Source organism: Mesoplodon bidens, assembly GCF_964165515.1.
Source record: "Mesoplodon bidens genome assembly, chromosome: 18".
In the NCBI taxonomy this organism is placed as follows: domain Eukaryota; kingdom Metazoa; phylum Chordata; class Mammalia; order Artiodactyla; family Ziphiidae; genus Mesoplodon; species Mesoplodon bidens.
This window is the reverse complement of record NC_138175.1, coordinates 43,513,306-43,537,727: the sequence shown is the minus strand read 5'-3', so window position 1 is coordinate 43,537,727 and position 24,422 is coordinate 43,513,306. Positions and strand designations below refer to the sequence as shown.

The window sequence follows — 24,422 nt, the reverse complement described above, 5'->3', positions numbered from 1 at the left end:
CTGAGACTCTGTGTTGAGCTCACCGGGGACCCACCGTGGCTTTGAGTCGGGATCAGATGCTGGCTGACGCCAGCCCAGGGCCTTTGAATTTGGAAATGAAAACAAAAGACTCCCAGCTTGGTGGCTTTCCAGCAGCCCTGGGAGGCTGGGCCTCTTCCCTCCTCTGCCTGGAAGTGCAGGGTGGACATGAAACTGTCACCTTAACTGCCCGCACTTGGCCGCCCCCCGTGCTGGGGGCTGTCTGCCGCCTCCTCTGTCCCTCCTCGTCCCTCATCATCAGTTCTGGCCTGTGTTCTGATAGTCCCTGTTCTTCATGCTGCAGTGGGCCTGCACCCTGGGGCTCCTTCCCTGGGGAAGTTGATGTCTCTCTCTGCTCCCTCTCCGGTTATCCTCAAATGTTTGTCTGTCCGGTGTCTGCGCGGCCCCTGACTGCCGTGTCTCAGTCTGCACTCAAAGCAGGAAGGGCTGGACCTCGCAAGCCACTTGCTGAGCTTCCTCCTGCTGCTTCCTGACCCCGTTCCCGAGGCCGAGTGGCCACTCAAAGGGCATGACCGGGCTTCCCTGGTGGCGAGTGGTTGAGAGTCCGCCTGCCGATACAGGGGACACGGGTTCGTGCCCCGGTCCGGGAGGATCCCGCATGCTGCAGAGCGGCTGGGCCCGTGAGCCATGGCCACTGAGCCTGCGCGTCCAGAGCCTGTGCTCCGCAACGGGAGAGGCCACAGCAGTGAGAGGCCCATGTACCGCAAAAAAAAAAAAAAAAAAAAAAAAAAGGCATGGCCTTTCCCAGCCACTTCTGGATGCCCCCACCTGGTACCTTTCTCCCCTACTTGAAAGGGTTTGTGTTTTTCACTCTCTCTGCCTCATCCCCAATCACGTTTCCATTTCTGCAGAGGTCTCTACTCATAGATGAGGGGGCGTCAGAGTCCATGTGCAGCTCCATTTCTCAGGAGCATGTGACCCCACCTTTGGGGCTGGGGGGAAGGCTAGATGTGCCGTCATCCCACAGGGTAGGTCTGGCTTTAGGAGAAGGCGGTTTCTGCCAGCTGTGCCCGAGATGACCGAGGGAGGCAGGACCCAGGCCTGGCGAGGCGCTCTGAGGCCTCACTCTCGGGTTCAAGCCTCTAGGTCATAAAGCGATGGGCTTGAAAGTTTCTTCTCCGCCAGGGAAAAAGTAACAAACATGAAAAACAGAGACACTGGAGGACGACTGGCAGCGTCCACCAAAGCTGAGCATCCCGTACCTGGCGACCAACAGTTCCACTCGGCATACAGCAGACACGCCAAGAGCCACACGCGAGAACACTGTGTATGTGGGCTGGGGGTTCTCTGAAGCCGCGGGGACCCAAAGCCCGCCCGTGGAGGTGGACTGTGGTGTGTTCACGTGATGAGTACTGTTGATGAGTACCGTTCTCCTGTGGGAGAACCACAGGTCTCTGCACACGAGACCAAGGTCAGGCGGCTCCCGTGGGGTCAGTGTTGAGAGAAAGGAGAATTGTTCCATTCCGTGAAGTTCCCCAACAGGCAAAACTCTGGTGATGGAGGAGCAGATGGGGGCAGAGAGAGGGGGCAGCGGTGGCACCTGCCAGGGGACTAGAAATGTTCTGCGTCTTGATCTAAAGGGTACATTTGTGAAATCTCATCAATTTGGGCACCTACGATGTGTGCGTTTTACTTTATGTATATTTCAATAAATAGGTTTACCCCCCAACCCCCAAAACAAAACAAACAACTCTACAAAAGCAGAGCTGTTGCAGTGACAGTCTGGGCAGAAAGCCTGCCGCATGTCTCTGTACTGTGTGGTCCTTGTACCTTCCAAATGTATAGGCATCTCAGGAGCTACAGGCTGACACGGTAAGATGACCGTTTGTGTTTTCAGAATTAGTCCATTGGCCAGTGACAGAAAGAAAATGAAAAGTTAAGTGTAATTTGGGGAAGTACCGCCCGGGCTGTCTGGTAAGGCCAGGACCTGAATATTAAGTCTATTAGAAGCAATTATAAAAGGGACAGCATTTTTTAATGTTTCTCATTTGACAGGAAGGTTTTTAAATATGGGACATTAGTTAATAAAAAATCCCCAGAAGCCTGTTGTAATATATTACCTAATTCCTAACAGTTCATAGTCACTGAAATAGGTAAAAAGGGAATGTAAAATTAATATATAGTTATTATTAAAATTGCCTTATAAATTAGTTAAGTCCCCTGGAGGTACCAAGTGGGCATCATTATTCTAAGACCGTCTGAAGGGTCTCTCTGTGCCCTGTGTGTGGGGGTGGGTGGGAATGCCCAGCAGGGAAGGGAGCGCTCGGCTCCGTATTTGAGGGTAAAACACCTGCTCATGCTGGAAGAGGCAGGAACTAGCAACCAGACCACAAAAATTTCATAAAGAAATCTCTTCCCTAGTTGTCAGAGTTTCTGAGGAAGCTGGCACTTTGTGACCTCATGATGCTTGTCCTGTGCCTGAGACAAGGAAGGCCAGGAGAGATAGCTGGATTCACATGGGCTGGAATTGGTTAGGAGCCGCATATAAGTGTCGTGTAGCTCCTGGGGCCCTGGGGACCACCATTTATCCCAGAACTGGAGTGGGGGAGGATGCGGGTAGAAAGTGTCTTCCCCCAGAACACCCTGCTGCGGGCAGGTGAGTGGGAGGGTCTGATGCCAGGTACCCAGCCATAGCTGCAGGCGGTACAGCAGAGGGGGACCAGAGGCTCCCAGGAGACGTGTGTACATTTGATTCAGGCAACATCAGGGCCACTGTCTCCAGGTTACACGTGCAGGGAGCCCCAACTTCCCAGCTTTGCTGTGCAGCAAGGCACTGCATTGGGGATTTAGAAGCTGTGAATGTAAATCCATCCAAATCTGAGCTGTTTACTGGATCTGAGTGCTCTTTCCAGGGGCATCTGGTGAATGTCATGCTTTCTGTGTCCTAGGTGAGGTTTTCCCTGTGCATGCTGCATCTGTTTATAGTAGCAGGCTCGCTTCCACGGAGCAGCTCAGTGCCCTGGGCAGAGAAGCGTCCTCCTGCTCCCAGGGGAGATGGGGAGCTGGGGTTTCCCAGTAGCAGCACCAGGGACAAATTTGCTTCTTAATTTGGCCCTTCAGAGCTGCATGTACGGCCCCATCCTGTCTCTGGCTCCCTCCACTCAGCGGGAGGCCAAGCCCTGTGAGTTTCCCGAGGTGGGGAGGGGGTGGTCCACGGAGGGCAGTGTGTACGGTGTGGGCAGCCAGAGGAAGCAGGTGAGGCTGCTTTCCAGCCAGTCTCTGACGTCCCCAACTTCGGCTGCAGGAGGGTTGCCTCCTCGCGCAGACAGAATCCCATTCCAGAGAAGACAGATAAGTGGGCTTTTGAAGCAGGGCTGAGCAGACATGCTTGTGGCTTGGACTCTTCACACACCATACCAAAGAGCCTTCCTACAGCGTTTGTTTCTGAACTGTGATCCCTCAAGCCAGGCTGAACGCTTCTCAAGGTTCTCAGTGTGGGTGGCGGGCGGTGTGCACTAGCGACCCCTCGTGGCAGCATCGCAGCATTGTCCCGGATCGTGGCCGCGTGGGTTCTGTCCACGTGGGAAAGGGGCCTGGTGGAGCCAGTGGGGCAAGGCTGGCTGCAGGGGAGCTGGTCTTTAACAAGTAGCTTTCATTTCTTCCAAAAAATATTTTCAAAATGAAAACAGCTTTCTCGGATAAAAAGATATTATGGGGGCTTCCCTGGTGGTGCAGTGGTTGAGAGTCCACCTGCCGATTCAGGGGACACGGGTTTGTGCCCTGGTCCGGGAAGATCCCACGTGCCGCGGAGCGGCTGGGCCCGTGAGCCGTGGCCGCTGAGCCTGCGCATCCGGAGCCTGTGCTCCGCAACGGGACAGGCCACAGCAGTGAGAGGCCCACATACTGCAAAAAAAAAAAAAAAAAAAAGATACTATGTGTGCCAGCAGGAAGTTCAGTCAGCACAGAGCATTATAGAGAAGATATGAAAAATATCCTGTGATGCAGAGGTTCACTAATCCCTGTTGCTTTAGCAGTCGTGTTCTGGACCTCTCTGGGGGCACAGACAGACAGACTCAGGTCTGCTGGGATCACACTAGGCGGAGTTGTCCCTCCTCCTCTGTGAAGTGGAAATCTCTTCCCGACAGTGAACCAGGACCCGCTGCACCTGCGGGGCTGCACTGTAATCCGCTTATCGAGCCCTCTGCCAGGGCGGCCAGGTGGTTTCTGACTTTACAGCGTGAACAATGCTGTCCTGATCAGCCTTATCTATCCACCTCTTGGGTGATTAACTGATAATCTCTTTGGGGTAGATTCCTGCTAATGGAATTTCTGGGGGGGATTTTGATACACAAAACCTAACTGCCTTCTAAAAGTTGTTCTCCCACACAGCTTGCATGGTGTCAGTGTCAATGTCTGGTGAGCACATACTATGGGCTTCCTGGGATTTTCTCATTTAATCTCGTGAGGTGGGGATGGCATCTTTGCTTTATAGCACACAGAGCCAGGAAGGCTTTAAGGAACTGCCCAAGATCCCATGGTGGACAGATGGGTCTTAGAGGAGCCAGGTGGCCTCTCTCCAGAAACCGAGTTCTCAGCTACCCAGCCGGACAAACACACACACACACATACATATACATATACATCCATAGTGCCTGTGGGCCCACTCGGACAGTAAAATTAATTAGTACTGTTTTTATTATTAATCATCTTTACCAGTCTGATAAGGGAAAAGTAATATCCCACCTTTATTTGTACTTCTTTGTCTACTGACAAGGCTAAACTTCTCTTACAGGTGTTTCCTGGGCATTTGCCTTCGCGGCTTGTCTGTCCTTGGCACGATTTGCTCTTGACATGTGTAGGTTGACTTACTGATCTACAAGAACACTTTATAATAGGGCTCTTCATGTTACAGTTCTGTTGGTCAACATATTTTTCCCAATTTGATATATAGGAATTTAAAAATATAATAGTCAAATTGAGGCTTTCTTGTATAGTTTATGCTTTTGCATAGTTACATAAACCGTTTCTAAGCACCTCAATACAATTCAATTATTTGCATGTTTTCTTCTACTTTTATGATTTTTATGATTTTCTTTTAAAAAATATCTTCTGTATGGTTACAAAATATTTTGATGCTGGTATGTATAGTATAGCATATCCATGTATCCATGTGATTTCACTTTTAAGTTGTTAACTCTATCTAAAGTGCATTTAAAGTGGTGAGCGAGCAAGGATCCTGGCACTTTTGCCCTCTTGAAATGGGTAGTTGATCCCCTGTCTTTTGGAATAATGTCTTTGCCCCACTGACTGACAATTTCACCTTTACCATATTCTAAACTCCTATATGTGTTAGTCAGCATAGGATAGCCTTTGCTGCCATAACAACAAAGCCCCAGATCTCAGTGGCTCAGCCTAGGGACAGTTTATTTCTGGCTCATGTTACAGTCTGAGTGGCCCCATGTCTCTCCTGCAAACATGGGGAGGGGCTGCTTCATTGCCCAATGCTGCCCCCTTTGAGAGGGGAGAGAGAAAGCACAGAGAACGTACATCCACTTAAAAGTCTTGCTGAGAAGCAGCACATGTCCCTTCTCCTTGTACTCCCATTGGCGAGAGTCAGTCCCTGGTCCCAGCCTAACTGCAGGGAGCCTGAAAAATGTGCCCAGAAGGAGGAAGTGGAGGGGTGAGCACACGGCCAGGTCTCCACCTGGGGCTCCGCCTAGACAGGCAGGGCTTAAGGCTGTGTGTGTGTGTGTGTGTGTGTGTGCGCACGCGCACGCGCATTTTGTTTTGGTCATTAGGCATGTGCAGGCCAACCATCCCTGCCGTCTGTTACCCTTTCCCCAGATGTTTACTGAGGACTGACCGTGCTCCCCTCACCGTGCCCTCCTCACCGTGCCCTCCTCACCGTGCTCTCCTCACGGTGCCCAGCCTTGGGTACAGGGTGACTTGGGCCTGCTTCTAGGAGTTCCCTCTGAGACTGGAGGGGGAAAAGGCAGGCACTGTGGCACAGCCATGTGCAAGGCTAACAGCCATGAGAGGGCGTGCACGTGTGTGTGTGTGTGTGTGTGTGTGTGAGAGAGAGAGAGAGAGAGAGAGAGGATGGGGAGGAGGTGGGGAGGAAGGAGCCTCACCTATGAAGAACTTCGATGGGGGAGAGGAGGGGGAGGCTACTGGGTGGGCCCTGAGGGGACCTGTGTAAGGCTAGCAGGGTAGCCAGGTGGCCTGGGGGGAGCCATGAGGAGGGACCGCAGTGGTCCTGGGGAGAGGGGACCTGACGGGGTGCTGGCAGTGGGTGGTGCTGGAGGTGGAGCCTGGGAGGGAGAGCTCAGGGCACACTGACCAGTATGAGGATGCCCCCTGCAGTGGTCAGCGTGGCAGGTGGGAAGGCACACCTCTCGGGGGGGCCCCCTCTTCCTCATCCTCAAGCCCTCACTGTGTTCTGTGAGCTTTCTGAATTTTGGCAGGTGATTTGGTTATTCCTGCAGGTCACTGGTGAGATGCTTTGCACAGTGTACAGGGAGGGGAGTGGAGAAGTCAAGGGACTTTTCTGGTGGCTACACAGCAGAAGGGGAAACCCAGGCCCTCATCACATAACTGGTGTGTCCGCCTTGGAGTGTGGCTCTTACAGGCCGGGAGCCGGTCGAGCGCTTCCAGACCAGGCAGTTCACTGTAATGAGATTGCCGTCTGCCAGGACGAGGACAAAGAGTCCCTGCAAGTACCTTTGCTCCCTGAAATGGGATTTCACATCCAGAAGAATTCCTGCTACTTGTCTGCTGGCTTTGGTTAGCAGCATTAGTACCATGAAGAAAGATCACTTAACTTCGCATCAACAGGCAAAGAATTATTAAAATATAATTAAAAGCATGAATTCTTCTAATTATTGGCTTTATATAATGTGCATTTTAAAACAAGACATCTGTTAAGGCTTTGTTCTGAATCTATCCAGAAACCAAAAGAGGGTAGCATTTTAATTAAAAATGGATTATTTCAAAAACAGTTTAATCACCCTGTCACCAGAGGACTTAGCCCTTGTTAATTAGCTGTTGATACGTAGGTTTAAGTTACCAAAATATTTAATTCATGGGGGTTAGAGTTGTACTTTTAGGAGCCTACCCTGCAACTCTGGGGTGTCAGTTGGAGAAAGGTTCAGAGCATGGGCGTGAATTCTTAAATCACCTCTCCCATCCCCTTGGACCCAGAGTGGACATCCTGCAGCAGCTTGGGGACAGTGGGGAGCGCTGTGGCAATGGAAGGTGGCATCATTCTCCGACCGTGTCTTTGCTGGGCCTTGGCTGAGGCCCCATTGATGAGTTCCCACGGGAGCACCGCCGCGGCCCCCGCTGCGCTGGAGACGCCCCTGGCCAGGCCAAGCCTCGCTCTATGCCCCCCGCCCCATGCTTGCAGAGTGTCCACACCGGCAGCACCTCCTCTTTTCAGGGCTGATCTTTCTCCAGGGGCAGCATGAGTGCACCCCCCATTTATTGTCTTTAGTGGATGACGACTTTCACAGTGATAAGTAGAGTCCTCTGTTGTTTCTTCAGCCAATTGTGACTAAAATAACGTTGGAGTCATGAGTGAGGATGGGAAAGCTCATTAGAAGAGGGGTCTTCGGCAGCTCACACCAAACAGCCGATACGCTGCCAAAAAGCACAGCCACACGCAGGGTGGGAAGAGCCGTTTCCACCAAGGGTCCCCGGGCCCTGTCGGACAGTGTCTGGGCCTCCATCCACTGCTGTTTTGACTTCAACCTGGGCTTTGTGGCTCCTGGGGGCTTGGGAGAGCCTTCTCGAAGAAGACACATCATGTCGCAGGAACCTAGGGTAGCGGTTGCCTGGTGGAGCACCCATGGTTCTCGCTTCCTGCAGGTGGCCTGCAATCCTGGGCTGCAGGGGCGCAGCTCCCTGGGTCCCTCCAGCCTAGGGGTGACCCCAGCCTGCTGCTGCACACTTACCGCCCGGATGAGCAGTTCCCTGTCTTCGGTGCCCTGTGTTTAACACTAGAGGGGTTTGTGTGCAGGTGGGCCTGGCTTGGGCCCCACCTGCTGCTCCTTGTCTCCCCTCAGAGCCTTGAGCCGAGGGCAGCTGGGAGGGAGGATGTGGACACGAGACCAGAAGAAGAACCAGAATAAGCCAGGGCCCAGCTGCGGCTCAGCCCCTCGGAAGGTGAGGGCCACGGGGGACTGCCCAGAGCCGGAGCCGGCCCGGGGAGAGAGAACCAGTGCTTGGGACTGCCACGTTAGAAAGGCAGTGATAGAACTTTCCAAAGAAAGTGCTATCTGATATGACACTTTTGTGAAATATTTTAAGATTATAAGGCTGAGAAAGGAATTCGATGTTTGGAAATAAAGTAGCACTGGGCTCTGTAGAAACAAGACACAACACCCTAGAGGGATTCAGAAAGCAAAGCCCAGAGAAATTCAGGAATAAGGGTTAGTCATCCTGTCCTACCTGCACTGGGTGGAATCCGGGGCCCTTGTCTCCTGCAGGATTAGCATTTAGGAAGCACCTGTTTGGTGGAAGATTCCAGGTTTTGTTTCTTCCACTGGGGATGGGAGGGGAACTCATGGAGTGGGGAGAGTTGTAGCAGGTGGTACCCCCAAGGATACCCCAGGGTGGAGTCGGGCAGCTGCCCGGCACCCAAGGTGCTATACAACCGTGGTCCCGAGTGGGCCCCAGACAGACAGTCATTGCCCTGACCAGGCCCTGTCAATGCCCCGGCCTTTTGAGGAGCTATTAAATAAAGGAAGGTAGCAACATTGCCAAGCGAGACTCCAGCCAGGATTCTGGGCTGAAGGGAATTCCTCACTCACCTGCACTTGGTAGGGGAACAGAGCATCGTGGTTGAGAGCTTGGCATCTGCTTGTCCGAGGCCCTCGGCAACTACGTTTGCTGGAGGTGGCTTTGTTCCCTGAGACCCCTCGGCATTCCCAGTGCTAAGGACAGAGGGCCCATTTGGCCTTTGTCCCCAGGGTCCACACTAGCCTGGTGTCCAAGGCTGCTGAGCTGGGGACAGGAGCAGGTGGGGGCACTGGAAAGAGTCTAGGTTCTCTTGGAGTCCTCACAGCAGCTGTTTTCCAAAGACCGGCAGATTTGGAGGACGTTTGGGGACGGGGAGCTTCTGGACTGTCCTCCCACCCAGAGCTAAAAACAGGCTTTTCTTCAGAGAACTTCTGCCAAATCCTTGTATTATGTGCCTAATAGTTTATTTACTTTTTTCTTGAGATATCTTTTCAAAGAAAGCTTTGTGTTCCTGTCATGAGTGAAACCCAGTATAATTTGCAGGAAGGTGACTCACACATGTTTATCAGTGTACCCCATCCCGTAATGTCGTCTCATGGACGCATGTCATGCTTTGGGAAACACTAGCTCAAAGAAAATCCCTTCCCTCCACTCCCCAGGAAGACTCCCTGTGTATGGGCTTCCCGGCCCTGCACCTTCCCGGGGAGGGGAGGGGGGGTGCTGGCATCCCTTGGAAAGTAACCTCTAGATGGTGGTGAACGAGGATTATCTCCCTCCACCGCTTCCTGGTCCTGCAGTTTGATCCTCCCTGGCTGATTCCTAGGGCGACCTGGTGCATTTTTAAGGGGGGAGTTTTGGGTTTGGGGCCCAGAAAGGTGTTCTTGTTGACATCGGCAAGAACTAGTTCGATTGGGTCAGGTGAGAGCAGATGCTGGTCTCTGAGCAAGGCAGAGAACAGTTGGCAAATTGTGCCTGTGTTTACATGGTTCTTCCAGGGCCTTCCAAAGCTGGGGCCTCTCACTTGCTGGAGAGTGCCAGCCCCAAAGAGGTCTGGATCCACAGATCTAGAATTTCCCACTCGAGCCATGTGCTGTGGGATCCAGGTTTCATTCTCCTGTGTGTAGTCACCATCCTGGGCACCGGTACTGCCCTGCCTGTGTCTGCAGCTCCTGCCCCAGGCATCCCGTTCTTTTTTCCAGACAAAGAAGGAGCTGGAGAGGGTCAGAACAGGCCAGCCGCTTGCCACGTAGGTGATGGTCAAAACCACTAGCTAGTATCCTTCATAGATAAATCCCTTAAAGATCTGTAAGAAAAAGATGAACATTCCGTTTTCTAAAATAGAAGCAGGCCATTCAGAAAGGAAGAAATATGAGGAAATAAACACATACACATGTCCAAACTTGCCAGTTAATGAGACAATGAAATCCTTTTTGTTTTGCCTACCAGATTCACAGTCCAGTGGCAAACAGGCCCCATGGTACAGGTCTCAGGACCCTGAAAATCCTCATGAGCTTTCTGGGGTCCTTTTGGCAGAACGTGCCCTGAGACTCAAAACTGCAGATGCTCAGGAATTCTCCTTCTAGGAATTTAGCCCGAAGATAGTGAAAAGGCATATGGCCACGGGTGTCCATCGTAACATGGAGGTGGAAGCAACCTAGATATCTAACAGCGTGAAATCGGTTAGGTAAATTATAGGCTGCGGTCCTGCTCGTGCAACCATTCACTTATTCCGTCACTCAACAGATGTACTGAAAGCTTCCTGTGTGTCAGGCACTATTCCAGGCTCTGGGGATTCTGCGGTGAACAGAATAGACAAAACCCAGCCTAATGGGAGGTGAGAGAGGATGGATGGATGGATGGGGGGTATTCTTTACCCAGGGGGCTCAGGACAGTTGTCCTTGAGTAGGAAACATAAAGGAGAAGCCCGAAGGAGAGAGAACAAGCTGTGGACCTGTGGGACAGACGTTCCAGGCAGAGAGAACAGGGCTCATCTGGTGGCCCTGAGGTGGGAGCTTGGCTGGTGGTCCCATGAGTAGCAAGGAGGCAGACTGGGAAGTGAGAGAAGATGGGGGAACGAGAGGGAGGCAGTCTGCTCATGGGAAGGCAGGGTTTGAGCACAGGAGTCCTGGGGGCCTACGTACATTTTTAAAGGAGCACACTCTGTAGGGGATGAGGGCTGAGGCAGGGGAGCCAGCTCCACCACTGTCACCATCGACCAGGCACTGTCACCATCTTTAAGAGAAGAGGGTGGCCTGCACCAGGGGCAGGCGGTGGGGAGAAGTGTCAGATTCTGGGCATAGTGGAAACACGTATCTGTTGACAGGGAACAACGTTCTTGCTTTAGGACTCTTCCCTGGCACATTCCGGCCCTCATCCCGGGCTGGGTGGGGCCATTGGTCCTTGCAGACTCCCTTCAGCTCAGTTGGGCCCCATGCACAGGTATGAAGTGGAAGAGGCCAGTGAATACATAGATCCAGTTACCTGGAAAGATGGGCTTTATCTGCTAAAGCTGAACCTACACAGAATCCAGCGACACATCCTGGCTGTGTGCTCGGTGGGGGATGTGTGTGCACGTGCCCTTGAAGACTGCACAAGGTCCTCGGCAGCACTATTCATGACGGCTACAATCTGGAAGCAGCAGGCACGCTCACCAACAGAAGACTGGGACACACTCACCCGGCGGAACACTGCCAGCGGAAGGAACAAATGACAGTGACCCACCATGGGGGGTGGTTCACCGGCGTGATGCAGAGCCGTGGAAGAAGCCAGACTCAAAGAGGTCTTGGTTTTTTATTCCATTTACATCAAGTTCAAAAACAGGCAAATCTAACCTGTGGTCTTGGAAGTCAGGGTCCCCGTGGGCAGGAGGACTGACAGGCAGGGGCCTCTGGGCACAGAGATGCTCACTTTGTGACAGGCCATTGTGCCGAGCCCTTATGATTCTGGTCCTTTTCTGTATGTATGTCAGACTTCAGTCAAGAGGTGACGTTTTAAAAGTTTAGTTAATTATTATTTTAAAAATCTGTGTTTATGCACTAAAAATATTGTCTGGAAGGATGTTCAACAAAATATTTGATAGAGATTGTTTCTGGGAGATAAGATTATGGATGATTTTAATTTTTTTCCCTTTGTGTAGAAAATTTCTAAAATCTCTTACGCACGCACGCACGCACGCGCGCGCGCGCGCGCGGCTGAAGTTTATTAGCAGTCTGATGTAGCCAGGGCTTTGCCAGCTGAAAGGATGTAGTGCTTTATCCCAGAATTGATACCGAGGAACTCCACCTAATGGAGCACGTCAAGAATAAAGGGGAATATTTGTTAATTGAATGTCATGTTATGTCCTCAGTTATGTCTCATACAAGATAGGCAATTCAGAATTCCCAAGTATCCAATTAAAATGCTAATTATCTCATACCTTGATAAGGCCGCTCTGGTGGAGAGAGAGAGTGGCTTCTCACTGGCACTGCCTCTCCTCATGCCCTGACCACCACCGTCTTTACGCTGCCCTTGCCTGTGGCAGGCGAGCTTTCCCCTTCCAGGATCTCTGCACCCCGGCGGCCTCTCCTGGAGCACCAGCTCCTGCTTTCCACAGGCTGGCCTGGTGCACCGTCCCTGGAATCGGTGGGCCATTTGTCCTGGCAGGCCCTTTCCCGCTCAGTCTGGGCCCCATGCACAGACTAGAGTCCAGGGCCCTGGAAGGCATAGCACAGCATCATCCGCCAGTGGTGTTTGGGGAACAGAGAGCCTTGCCCTGCCAAGTGCCCCCACCGCTGACAGATGTGAGGTCTAGAGCCATCGGGGTCAGAAACCCTACATGGACCCCAGGCTCAAAGGGACTCTTTTGAGGGCTTTCCTGACCACAGCACGTCACCACACTGACCTGCAGTTTCCTCATCAGCAAAGTAGGAAACCCTCTCCTCCCCTGAAGGATTGTCCTAAACGCCAAACGCTGCAGGTAGCTGTTGGGTCTTTCTCGCTGGCCACGCCTGTGGGAGGTCCTGGGTGAGAAGGCGGCAGCGTCCCCCATCCGGCCAGGGTTGCAGGTGGTCCTTTGTCCCTGGTGGTGCTGCATCGGTGCAGGCTGCGCCACGAAGCTGTTCTGTGAGCACTGGTTTTATTAATAATGCATTTCTGGGTTTATCCAAGGCTTGAAATCCGTCCCTTCTTGATGTCGTTCCGTGTGAAGGCTACTTGCTCTTTTAAAGCATGCTCGGAGCCTCTCCGTGGTGGCTCCCTGGAGCGCTCTGCATCCTTCTTCACCGGGGGGCCTGGGGAAGGAGGGGGACAGGGCAGCCCCCCGGTCTACCACCGAGTCCCGGAACCCCCCTCCCACAAGAAGGCCCTCACGCTCTGGCCCTGCCCACCTTCGTGACCCTGTGTCCTAACCGCCTGCCCTCTGAGACCCTCTGCTCGTCCAGGTGGCCTCCACCACCGTGCCCATCTTCTCTTGCACGCTCCTGTTCCTGGCTCGGCCTCCTGGGAACCTGACATGCATCGAGGCCCAACCTGGGAGGGGACGAGGTGGCTGGTGCCACCCACAGCCCCTGCTGAGCTCCCTGGCTGGCCCCGTCTGCTGGCGCTCATGCTCGCACTGAGGGTTTGGCGACCCTTGCTGCCTGGGGCAGCCCTTCTGCCATAACCTTGGGCAGCTAATGCATTTTTTGCAGGGCTGTGGCTGTCTCCTCATCAGATGATACACCTCAGAGGGCAGAAGCTAAACCGTGCGGCCAGGAAGGCTCCATGGGCTGGACTTGCAGGCACCTGGGGAGTCCCAGCAGTACTGTCCCAGGAGATCTGGGCCTTGGGATCTGCTGTCCCTGCCCTGTTAACCCCTCTCCAGGCACTGACGGATGGGCCTGCCACACTGTCACTACAGGAGCCCCATTGACGTCGTTATTCACAGCACAGACTCTCCCAGGTTACTTAAAGGTTCTCATTTTTGCCTGGATACAAAGCATTTTCTACCTGTGTCTTGCTTGGGAAAAATTTATAGGCAAGAGCGTTAGAGGGATGGCCACGTCGGGGAGCTTCAGGGACCACCGCAAGGCGGGTGGCAGGGCTTTGGGCAGACCCCGCCCTTCCCTCTGCTCGCCAGGAAGCCCCTCCTGCTGCTCCGGGAGGCTGTGGGCCATGTGCCTGGTCGGAGTGCCCTCCGTCCAGGTGAGCAGGAGGAAGCTGGGGTGGTGAGGCCCACCTGACCCTCGCGCTGCACGTGAGAGGCCGATTGTCTGAAAGGGCAGGCGGCGCTGGTCTCTGGGGCTGCCGACACTTCTGCCTGTCTTTCTGTCTGCTGCCCTCTTATGGATAGACCAGTCATTTCTAGCAGTGCTGTTGTGACTCTTTGTAAAATCTGCCTGCTGTGTTTTCATACTGTACTTCTAGGTGTTAATTATCTAATGTGTGTTTATGGTCTCTATCTGATGGTTCTTTTTTTTTGTTTGTTTGTTTGTGGTACGCGGGCCTCTCACTGCTGTGGCCTCTCCCGTTGCGGAGCACAGGCTCCAGACGCGCAGGCCCAGCGGCCATGGCTCACGGGCCCAGCCGCTCCGTGGCATGTGGGATCCTCCCGGACCGGGGCACAAACCCATGTCCCCTGCATCGGCAGGCGGATTCCCAACCACTGCGCCACCATGGAAGCCCCTGATGGTTCTTTTATCGGAAGTCCTGGGAGGGTCTAACCTGCTGTTTGCTGTGTCTGACAGCTCTTGTGGACTATTTTCAGACTGTGAGTTCATCTTCAGTGTGTGGGGTGTGTGTATATATATGTGTATATGTACCTGCATGTGTGTGTAGACGTATGTGCATGTGTGTGTAGACGTAAATGCATGTGTGTCCATATGTGTGTGTGCACATGCAGAGATTGTGGCAGATCGTGGCTCTCCTGCCTGGGTTGAGAGTGTGGCCGCTCAGTTTGGCTTTGTCAATTTGGCTCCAGGTATCAAAAGTCAGGGACCAAATTTTTTGTTAGTTTCCTGGCTTCAGGGTTTCCAAACCATACAGGTCGTTCACACTTGAACCTGAACCCCGTGGAGGACAGACCTATGCTGCGAATTCTGAGGGAACGTTCATTATTTTTTTCCCAGAGCCCGGGAAGCTTCCTGATGGCCTCCTGTGGTGCTGGTGCATTTTCTCCAAGGCTGTGCATCCCTGCCCAGCCCCCAGCTTTATGTTGGGGAGGGCTCTCAGTTCTGGCCCCCTACCTCTGGTTTGTCCGGGGCCTTCTCACTGTCCCCACATGGCAACGAATGCCAAGGCCTCCATGTTAGCAAGACCAGCAGCTTCCTCTTCTCTGCTGGCCTCACTTTCCTTTTGTCCTGTGGATGTGGCTCTGCTTATGATTTTTAATCAGCACCTCTGAGTGTTGGGGGTAGGAAGTCTTTTGGCTGCATACTCTACCTTCATCTTATTGTGGCTCCCAAGGGGCTGATTGGTAGCTCACAGCCGAATTCGGCCATAGACGTGTGTCATCCGTGGTCAGCCCCTCAGGTTATGCGTCAGCTGGACCCTCACCTAGTTCACAGTTTGCCATATTCTCTGTAAAGGTCTAGTGGGTCTTTATGAAGTATCCTCCCGTTGCTGCCTGGTCTGTGAGCCATCCAGTGGGAATGGGGTGCCTCTGCTTCTACGGTCTGTCCTCCAGGCCTGTTCTTGCCGAGCTCTGACCGGGCTGTACGGGAGCCTCACGTCGAGCCTGTGGCCCCAGTTTGGAGCATCCTTACTCCCCATGCCTTGAGAATCAGAAATATGTCGGACTCAGGGTCCTGGGCCACTACACTTGCCCCAGAACTTGGGCGCCTTTGCATGTCCACGGCCCAAGGCTGAGGTCCCAGGGAGAGGGGCCCTTGAGGTGTGTGAGCAAAAAACGCAGCCTGTCGAGTCCACGTGTTATGCCACTAGAGCATCTGTTTGTTCTTGTATCATGTCAGACAGGTTCATTTGAAACAAAATCAGATGCTCAAGTCCAGCTTGAAGGACTTAATTAAACCCTTTTAAGGGAGCGTGAATTTCCAGCATGTGGCGTTTCCCCTCCTCTTTCCAGCTCTTCCTTGTGGGTGTGGGATCGTGTGGCTGACAGAGGCAATCCGGGCTGCAGTTTGCTGATGAAAACTGGGTCGGCCGTTCCTTAGTCTGGTGCTTCTGTGAGCCATGCCTTTCAAAGGCTTTTTACTTAGAAGCCAAGGCATGCGATGCAGGCTGTTTCTACTGAGTAGATTACGGGTTAGGGAAACACCTGCTTCTGAGACTGGCTGCAGGTGGGGGAACCGATGCCACCCCGTTTCCCCAGGCTGAACCTCCTGATTTGCACATGCACCACCCCTCTGCCTGTCCCCTGCTGTCCCTATCACCTGGAGAGTGGCTGCTGCCCCCAGAGCCCTGCTTCTGTCTGGGTAGGGCATCGTCCCCCAAGGCTCAGGGAGCCCTGTGGCTCCATGGCCTGTCGGCATCCCCCACTCACCGTGGGCTGCTGTGTGGAGTCCCAGTGTCTGAGGCCCCATTGTCGGGTGGGCAGTGTGGAGCCGCCTCAGGGCCCTGACTTGGCCTGGCCGTCCTGTGGCCTCGGAGAGACCGAGGCTGGAGTCGGGGGCAGCCGCCTGAGCGCTCCCGCCATGAATACGGGGGCAGCTGATGCCGTGCGTGGCTTTCCTCACCTCCCTGGGCAGTTCCTGAAATTCTTTGGGCTGAGGAACTATTTCACTTGCAGATGCCCAATTACTCTGTGGGATTTGTAAAGCAGGTCTGCAAGCTGACTGAATACAGCAGAACTGTTCCTGCGTAACAGCTCCTTAATACCGAATCATAACAATTATGCATAATTTGTGTTTACAGTGCCTGGAGGATTAGACTCCTCCGTTCAGACGTGCTCTTAAAACAGGCCTAGAACATGCAGGGCACGATTGTCACTTAGTGTGCCCACGGGCAGCCTTGGTGTTCTGAGCACAGCCCTGTGGTCGGTCTTCCCTGCCCTGGCGGTCAGTGGGTAGGGTGGGGTCCACCTGGACCTGCTTCTCAACCAAGGCCATCCAGAAGGCTGGGCCCGAGCTCTTGCCCAGGCCTCGGGGAGGGGGTGAGGGCAGCCCCCCACCGTTGCCTGCCCCCCACCCCGGCTGGGTTCTGCAGAGGCTGGGGCCTTGGAGCGCCGAGTCCCACGCGCAGATGATCTCCCACACCCCCCAGGTCCTGCAGTGTACGGTGGGGGGAGGGGCGGGGTCCTGGCATCTCCAGAGCTGTTGGCAGTGTGGTCTCCCGAGGGTTCAGCACTGCTCGTATGGTGTTGATGCGGCAGTGGCTCATCCTCTGACCTCCGTCACACCCCGGGGCTTGCCAGGCTCTGCTGACCTCCGAGCTCCTGGAGGCCTCCCCTGGCTCTGGCTCTGTCTGGGCTCAGCCTAAGGGTGGGCTACCGGCGACCTGCTCTGAGGTCTCGTCGTTCCCCCTAGACCTTCTCCTGGCCTCCCCTGCTCCAGGTGGGAGCTCGTCCAGGGGGCCAACCGGTTTGCTACTTGGCACAAGTAGGGAAAAGCTGAGCCTGCCCCCAGACCCTGCCTTTCTCCCCCTCCCTGGAGCCTGCCCTGCCTTGCTCCATCTGCACATGGACCTGCCCCTCAACCCCGTCCTCTAGGCCAGAGCCCAGTGGCCCCCGCTCTCCTTTCCCTGCGCCCCTCCCTGGGCTCAGGCTCAGGACCTGGGTGAGTCCAACACTGGGGCTGGGAGAGCTCTCGTCCCTCCCTGGCTGTGCATCCAGCCCCTCCTCGTGTGGGAGGATGTGGCCACTGGAGAAGGGAGTCACAGGGAGACGCCCCCTCCAGCCCTGCAGAGGCAGGTGGCCCCTGCCCCAGCCCATCTCCCTGCAGGACCAGGGCTGTCTTCCTGATGGGCCTCAAAGGCTGGGCAGTGCCGTGGCACTGGAAGTGGCGAGTTCTTCCAGCCTTGTCCCCTCTCCGCGCTGACCTCTGTGCTTCGGCGGCCTGTGGACTACAGGCTACGAGCCACAGATCCACGCTGGGGAGTTCAGGCCTTCCTGCAGGCGCAGCTGAGCAGGGCCTGGGCTGAAGATTTGCACGGGGGCGGGGGGCGTGCGTGCTCCAGTGACTCTACTCTGACGTGTCTTCCTTCCCCCGCAGCCTCTTCGAGCACTACTGCTTCTCCCGGGGTGGCATGCGCCACAGTTCCTACACCTGCATCTGCGGCAGGTAAGTGCGCCACCTGGGCCACGTGGGGATGCTCACGGGAGGAGGTTAGGGAAAGTGAGGGGACCCCACCGTCCTCCCAGCTTAAACGCACCTGTTGCTCCCATGCCCGAGGCAGTGCCCACCTAAGCCTTAGAAGTCGCTCTCCCCTCCTAAGGCTCTGGGAGCAGAGGTTGCTTCTGCCCATCCTGGGCAGTGCCGGCTGAGGAGGGGAGCCGGCCTGCCCGCTGCCGTGCCCTCCCTCCCCGTCTCCGGCTGGCTGCTTCTCCTGGGGCTGGCCTTCCTCCCCCCCTCCACACAGGCACGCTCCCAGCATGGGGGGACCGGGCCGTGACCTCAGGCTATGCCAGCTTCTGTGTGCAGGTGGTGCAGAAGGAGCTGTATCAGTGCCGGAGGCTGTGGTTTTGCGTGTGTGTGGCCGTGTGGGGAACAGCACAGCCGTGGGTGGGTCTGGGGCTCTGTCGTGCAGGGTGCCACTGTAGGCGTGTTTGTGTGTGGCACGTTGTGGCTGGGGGCGGGGGCTCTGTGTCCGTCCTGTGTGTCACCCGCCCTTGGCCGGGTGTGCTTTAGAGGCACAGGGTAGAAGTGACCACGAGTATAGGGGCAGCTCATGGCCGTGAGTGTGCACTGCTGTGTGGCTTTGAGGGGCACGTCCTGGGTGTGGGCGGCCCCCCCGTCCCCCAGGCTCACCGCATCTAGTCTCCTTGTGCTGTCCCCTTGGGTCAGAGGGTCTGGCCTCTGTCCAGCCAGGATGGAGCCGGCAGCTCTGCTGATGTGCACGTCCTCGGCACATGAATAATACATGTGAACATCTCAGTCCTTGGAAGTGTTCTTCTCTGGTAGATAGAGAGAAAAATCATTATTTCTACTTTTATGATTCCTAAGACTCCCAAGCAGGGCCATAAATATTACACCCAGTGGGTTTTTTTTTTTCTTTCGACAGACTTAAAAGTCTTTTTTTTCTTAAAGGCATCTCTCATTAGGGAAGTGTTCTCAAGCAGAGGGGCTAGGAGCCACTGGCTCACCGTCTGTGGCCCTGGCCTGGCAGACCTCCATGGCAGCCCCCTGACACAGCCCGGTCCTTCCCACTGGGCCTCCCCTCTCTGCTAGTCACCAGGAAATAAGGGCTTCTTTGGAGTCCCTTCCCCGGGCCCGCAGGCCCTCGCTCCCACATCAGGCCCACATCCCCAGCGCCAAGGCCACCTACCCGAACAGCCTCAGCCAAGGGAGCGCTGCCAGTGCCACCGCCAGGAGCCCAGTGGTTGGCCAAGAGCTGTGTGACTCCAGGGCTGCCTTGCCCCTCACCCCCACCTCAGGCTGTGGACCTGGTCCAGCGGCCCTGGGCCCCTGCTGCAAGGTGGACAGTACTGCCCTTGGGGCAGGGAGTTGGGGTGCTAGCGCCCGGGGTCTTCTGGGTGAGGATGAGCTGTTGACCTCCCCCTGGTACTCTGCAGTGGTGAGAACTCGGCCGTGCTGCACTACGGACACGCCGGGGCCCCCAACAACAAGACCATCCAGGACGGAGACATGTGGTGAGTGAGGCCAGCCCCCGAGCTGCCCGGGTTCTGCACGTGAACAGCGGGGCTGTGGTGGGCCTCAACCCCAAAGGTGGCTGCCCACGGCCTCTTGGTCCCACCCTGAGAAGGCTGACCACGGTGAGGTCCCCCCGTTGCTCTGGGTCCAGACTTCTCTGCCAAGGCTTTGGCCTACATGTAGCCTCCTCTCCAGGACCAGGGAGGCCCTGAGAGAGGGGAACGGGGGCCCTGTGTTGTGCGGGTGACGCGCCACCTCAGAGGAGGGCCTGCGCCGTCTCCCAGCACCCACCACGCTTACTTCTCTGGCATCTCAGTTCGGAGCAGAGAAGACCCCTAGGGAGTCCCCCGCCCTCTGAACCTGCCAGCTCCTGCCTCAAGACTCCTTGGCACGAGCAGCCATTGATTCAGGAGGTCAGAGGTGGTGCTTGGCCCTCAAGGCTGTCGGCAGGGCTTTGCTGAGCACAGTGTGATGTGCTCCCCGCTCCCCATGGAGCCGTGACTAAGCAGACGTGGGCAGGACCCACAGCCTCCAGCCCTCCGATGGACTGTGCCCAGCAGGCGGAGTCGCAGACCCTGTTCCCAGACCCCAGTGTGTAGGGCTCATACTGGGCATACGCGCCCCTCTCTTGGGTAGCCTCTCTGGCCTTGGCAGGGGCCTGTGGGCGCCTCACTGACCTGGACCGGCCCCGTCCTCCGCTCACGGGCACTCGCACTGCCCGCCTGTTCTCTCCACCACCCAGACGTCAGGCAGGGCCAGTCCAGGCTGCCAAGGGCTCCCGAGAGCCGTCCAGAGGCCACCAGCCCCACGGGACCACCTGTCTTGGCCTGCAGACATCTTGCTGTGGTCACCGACCCGCAGATGAGGGCAGGAGGGGTGCGCACTGTCCCACCTGGTCCTTTGGTGCCTTTCCCTCCTGTTGCTAAGGCACCTGAGCCAGGCTCCATTGCACTGCTTCCCGCCAGTGCCCCGCCCCCTCTCGGGTCGTACACGTGCCCTGCTAGGCTCCATCCCCGAGCTGGCATTCTGGTCCTGCCCGCAACACTGTCCAGGAACCAGCCTCGCACAGGGAGTGGGTAAGGCTGCACCCGGGGTTCCCTGGCCCACAGCCACCGGGGGACATGAGCCAAGAGATGCCCGCTTCTGAGGTGTCACTGCACAGTGTTTTCAGAAACCCGCCCAAGCCCAGGGTGCCCCTGCTGCAGGGTGCACCAGGCACCCACTGGCTGCGGTGTTCACTCACCCAGGGTCAGGAGCTGGATGGATGTTCTGGTCCGGGCCCCTGTTGGCAGGAGCCCAGCTCAGCCTTCTAGGAGGAAACAATGCCTCTTAATTCCCACTCTGAGCCTCAGTTTACTTGCTGTCGGTGGAGATAGCACACAGCACTTGGCACTGCACTGGGCAGCAGCAGGGACCCGTTGCGACCACAAGTACTGGGTGGACACACGCTCTCTCAGGGGCCTGGGCCAGCAGGACAGGGACGGGAGCACGCAGAGGGGGACACCCCATGTGGACACAGAGGCCACTGCCGCTCGCCACAACCCCCCCATCCCCAGAGTGTCTAACGCCCTTCCTGGCATAGGGGCCAAGGGCGTGCAGCCACTTTGACAGGGTTCTCCCCTATGCCTGGCACCAGGGACAGCTCTTTATGTAGATTTGCTCACCTTGATCCTATGAAGTGTGTGTCTCCCCCTCCCCTCCCCTCCCCCCCACAACGTGTAGGCAAGGTCACTGAGACAGTCCAGGTGCAGAGCCAGAGGATTGGGGGGTGGGGTCGGCTGCCTCCGGCTTGACTCAGCTGGAGACTAAGGAAAGTTGGTGGGGGGGGGCTGCCCTTTGGTGGCCCCAAAGGAAGATCGCCTGGTGTCTTCAGGGACTCACGCTTCCTAGAACCTTTCCTAACACTTTTGACTCTGCGGCGCCTTCTGGCTGGGCCAGGACGGGGGAGCCCAGTCCCCAGGCAGAGGCAGACCCCAGCCACACCAGCAGGCCCCAGCTGTCCCTGTCGGGTGTTCTGCAGCAGGGCCATATGGCTCTGAGTCTTTCTTCTCTGTGAGTTTGTCACGGCCCAGAGGAAAGGACTGCTTCTCCTCTCTTCTCTTTATGTGTCCTAAGACAGTCCTCCCCCCGTGAGAGGCTGGCTCCGGGGGCCCTTGGCACAGTGGGGCCTGGCTGACCAGGGGTGCCATGCAGCAGGCCGCCTCCACACATCCAGATGCTGTGGCCTCAACCCTCCTGGGCAGTGTGTGGCACCTGTGTCTCTTGGTTGCAGCTTTAGAGACAGGAGCGATCCAGGGAATCCCATGGTTGTTAATGCCAAGCCCAAGCTGGTGATTTTATTTTTCTAGTGCTCACTTTGAAATGTAGCCAGTAGACTAATTACGAGTTTATTACAGTCAATTTATTATGCAGCATTTAGAACAACATGTTTTGTTGATTACTGCTACAGCCAGGTTGCTGGCGGCATTTATAATCCATTGTTTTATTGAAATTGATCTGCCAAGCGCCTACTGTGTTTGGTAAATAATAAAGCACTCTGTTATCCCAACATAAAATTCACAGCACTTCATCATAAGGTACAAAACCAAAATATAAGCATAGTGCAGAATTTTTCCTGAAGCTGAGCGTCTCCCAGAGCCATGACTGTTTTCCAGGTGCCCATCGGGTGATACGCTCTGGGTCTCAGTTCCTTGATGTCGGGTGAAAATGCCCCAGAGATAGTTTAACGTTTAGGAGTGGGACTGTTTGGGGGCCGGAGCTGGTCCAGGACAGTCAGATGCTGCTGGAGAAAGTGAGGAGTGGGTGCCGAGGGGCAGCCAGCCCTTCCCATCCCTCTCCCTCTGGTCCCAGATGTGTGATGATGAACACAGAAGGTCCCCAGTTCAAGTCCCTGCCCTCCCCCTCCCTAGCTGAATGGCCACCCCTCTGAGCCTCAGTTTCTCCATCCATCGTTGGGGGAAAGACAGCACCCAGCTCTGAGGACTGGGATAATGAGGGCAAAACGTTGAGTGTGGAGCCCGGCACAGGTGGCTCTTGGCGGGAGAGAGCTGCAACACAGCGACATTCCCAGAGCCAGCAGCGCACCTGTGCCCCTGAGGCCCGCCTTCCAGCAGCTGCTTCCAGGACGGAGACTGGAGGTGAGAGCCACCAGCAGAGCATGTGCCGGGCCCAGCTCTCCAGTCACGTGGTTGCCTGCTCTGTGTTTTCAGCCCCCAAACTGTCCTCGAGGCGCGTGCCAGGTGGAGCATGTAGCCGGCCAGGGCCACCGTCAACTCCTCTGTCCTTCTAAAACCGGGCACCTCCCGGGAGCTGGGCCGGGAAATCAGGGTCCCGTACGTTAGACGCGCTGGTTCTTACTCCACATCAGACGCGTCACCCGAGAGCTGAGAAGAGGATTTTGGGGACCACTCCTCGCACCACGCCAGCCCCCCGCCATTTACCTCGTCTGGATGCTGCCCCGCTTGCTCTGCATGGATCCCGGGGTGGGGAACTAGACTTTGACGTGGCCTCAGGTCCCCACGTTCCTCCCTCTTGGCTGGTTCAGAGGCACAAGGCCTCTTGTGGGGCCTCTCGGGGCTTTGCTGTTGCCTCTGAGAGCCCTTTCCTGCTGTGGCCCTCGGGGTTCACCATGAGCCCCGTCACCAAGTTGCTGTCCTAGAGAAGCCGTTAGCTGCTGTTTTCATCTTAAGGCAAACAGGCAGACCTTCTAAAACAGGATAACAGAAGTGTGGCGCGCTTCTAATTAATGCCCTTGCCGAGCTCACACGGGACGGTGTCGAGCGTCATCGAAGGCCCTTCCTGGGTGGGAGCCCCAGGAGAACCCCTCACCACCAAGTCAGTCCTGACCCGCTGGCTCTGAGCACAGGAGTGGCTGGGGTGATGGTCCTCTGAGTCCTCACGCACTGCCCTCTCCTCCCAGAACCAGCCTGGGCTTTGGAAACCAGAGTCTCCAAAGGTGGGTAGAAGCGCCGAGGGCTGGTGCCCTGCCCATGGGCCACCAGGGAGCACCACTGTCCATGTTTAAGTCTCCAAGGAAGTAGTGCACCCAGAGTTGGGCCCACTCTTGCGCTAGACTCCCCGTCTCCTCTGGGCCCAGCAGGCACACCCCAGGAGGCAGAGGTAGGGAGGGTCCAGGGTCTGCGTCCAGTGGGGTCTGATTTGGAAAACAGCTGGGACACCACTCCTCACCTGCCACCTCCTCCCTCTCCCACCATCTGATCAGGTGGCGGAGGAGTGGTTCCTGGGGTAGCGCGCCCTGTGGCCCTTATCAGAGCCTTCTAGCTGCCCCAGTCGAAGGATGCCCCGGCCTGGGTTGCCCAGGGGCAGAGGTGGGTGGTGAGCCGGACCTCCCAGCACTGGCCAGAAGAGGGCAGCGTTGCCTCAGGGCGCGCTTGCCGGGCTCATCTCTGCTGGCTGTGGTCTCTGTGTCCTGGGGCACGGGAGGGGGGCGGCCAGCTCGGTTAGTGGGGGAGAGAGACGCCTGTCCCGGCCCGTCCCTTAGCAGCCAGCCTGTGTCATTTCCTCTCCTTCCCTGTAGCGGGACGAGGGCCCCTTCTGTCTCCTTGCCCCGATGATGGTCAGCCTGAAGCCCCGGCTTTGCCCTGCTGACTGGCGGAGGGCTGACACAGCACTCCTGGACCGAAGCCCAGAGAAATAAGGGCTACTGATTTCCTCCCAGGGAGGCCCCGGAAGACACCCGAAGTGTCGCTGGCGTGTGGGTGGTGCTTGCTGCTGCTCCCCGAGTTGAGGTGGTGTCAGACACTGTCTGCAGGGCTGCCCGGGCTGCCCCGTCCTTTCCTGCCACAGAGGAGGAGCCAGGCCCACGAGGGGGCACGGCTGGGGCAGCTCTCTCCCCTCCTGGCCACCCTCGTCCTGCCACTGGCACCACTGCCGGCCGGCTTCTCCCTGCCCTTCTCTCGAGTTAGTTCCCTGTTCGTCCCACAGGTTTGATGTGGACTAGACGTTAGTTTAAACTGCTTGGGA

The 24,422-nt window shown here is 56.1% G+C and overlaps 1 protein-coding gene across 1 annotated transcript in view; it reads left to right on the top strand.

Annotated features, from left to right (window-relative positions):
- The window catches only part of PEPD (peptidase D), a 117,649-nt gene that overhangs the window by 74,499 nt on the left and 18,728 nt on the right, over positions 1-24,422 (top strand). Inside the window, exons 10-11 of the mRNA XM_081217136.1 lie at positions 17,841-17,909; positions 19,361-19,438. Coding sequence (XP_081073262.1) covers positions 17,841-17,909; positions 19,361-19,438 — 147 coding nt within the window. The remainder of the gene's footprint in view (positions 1-17,840; positions 17,910-19,360; positions 19,439-24,422) is intronic.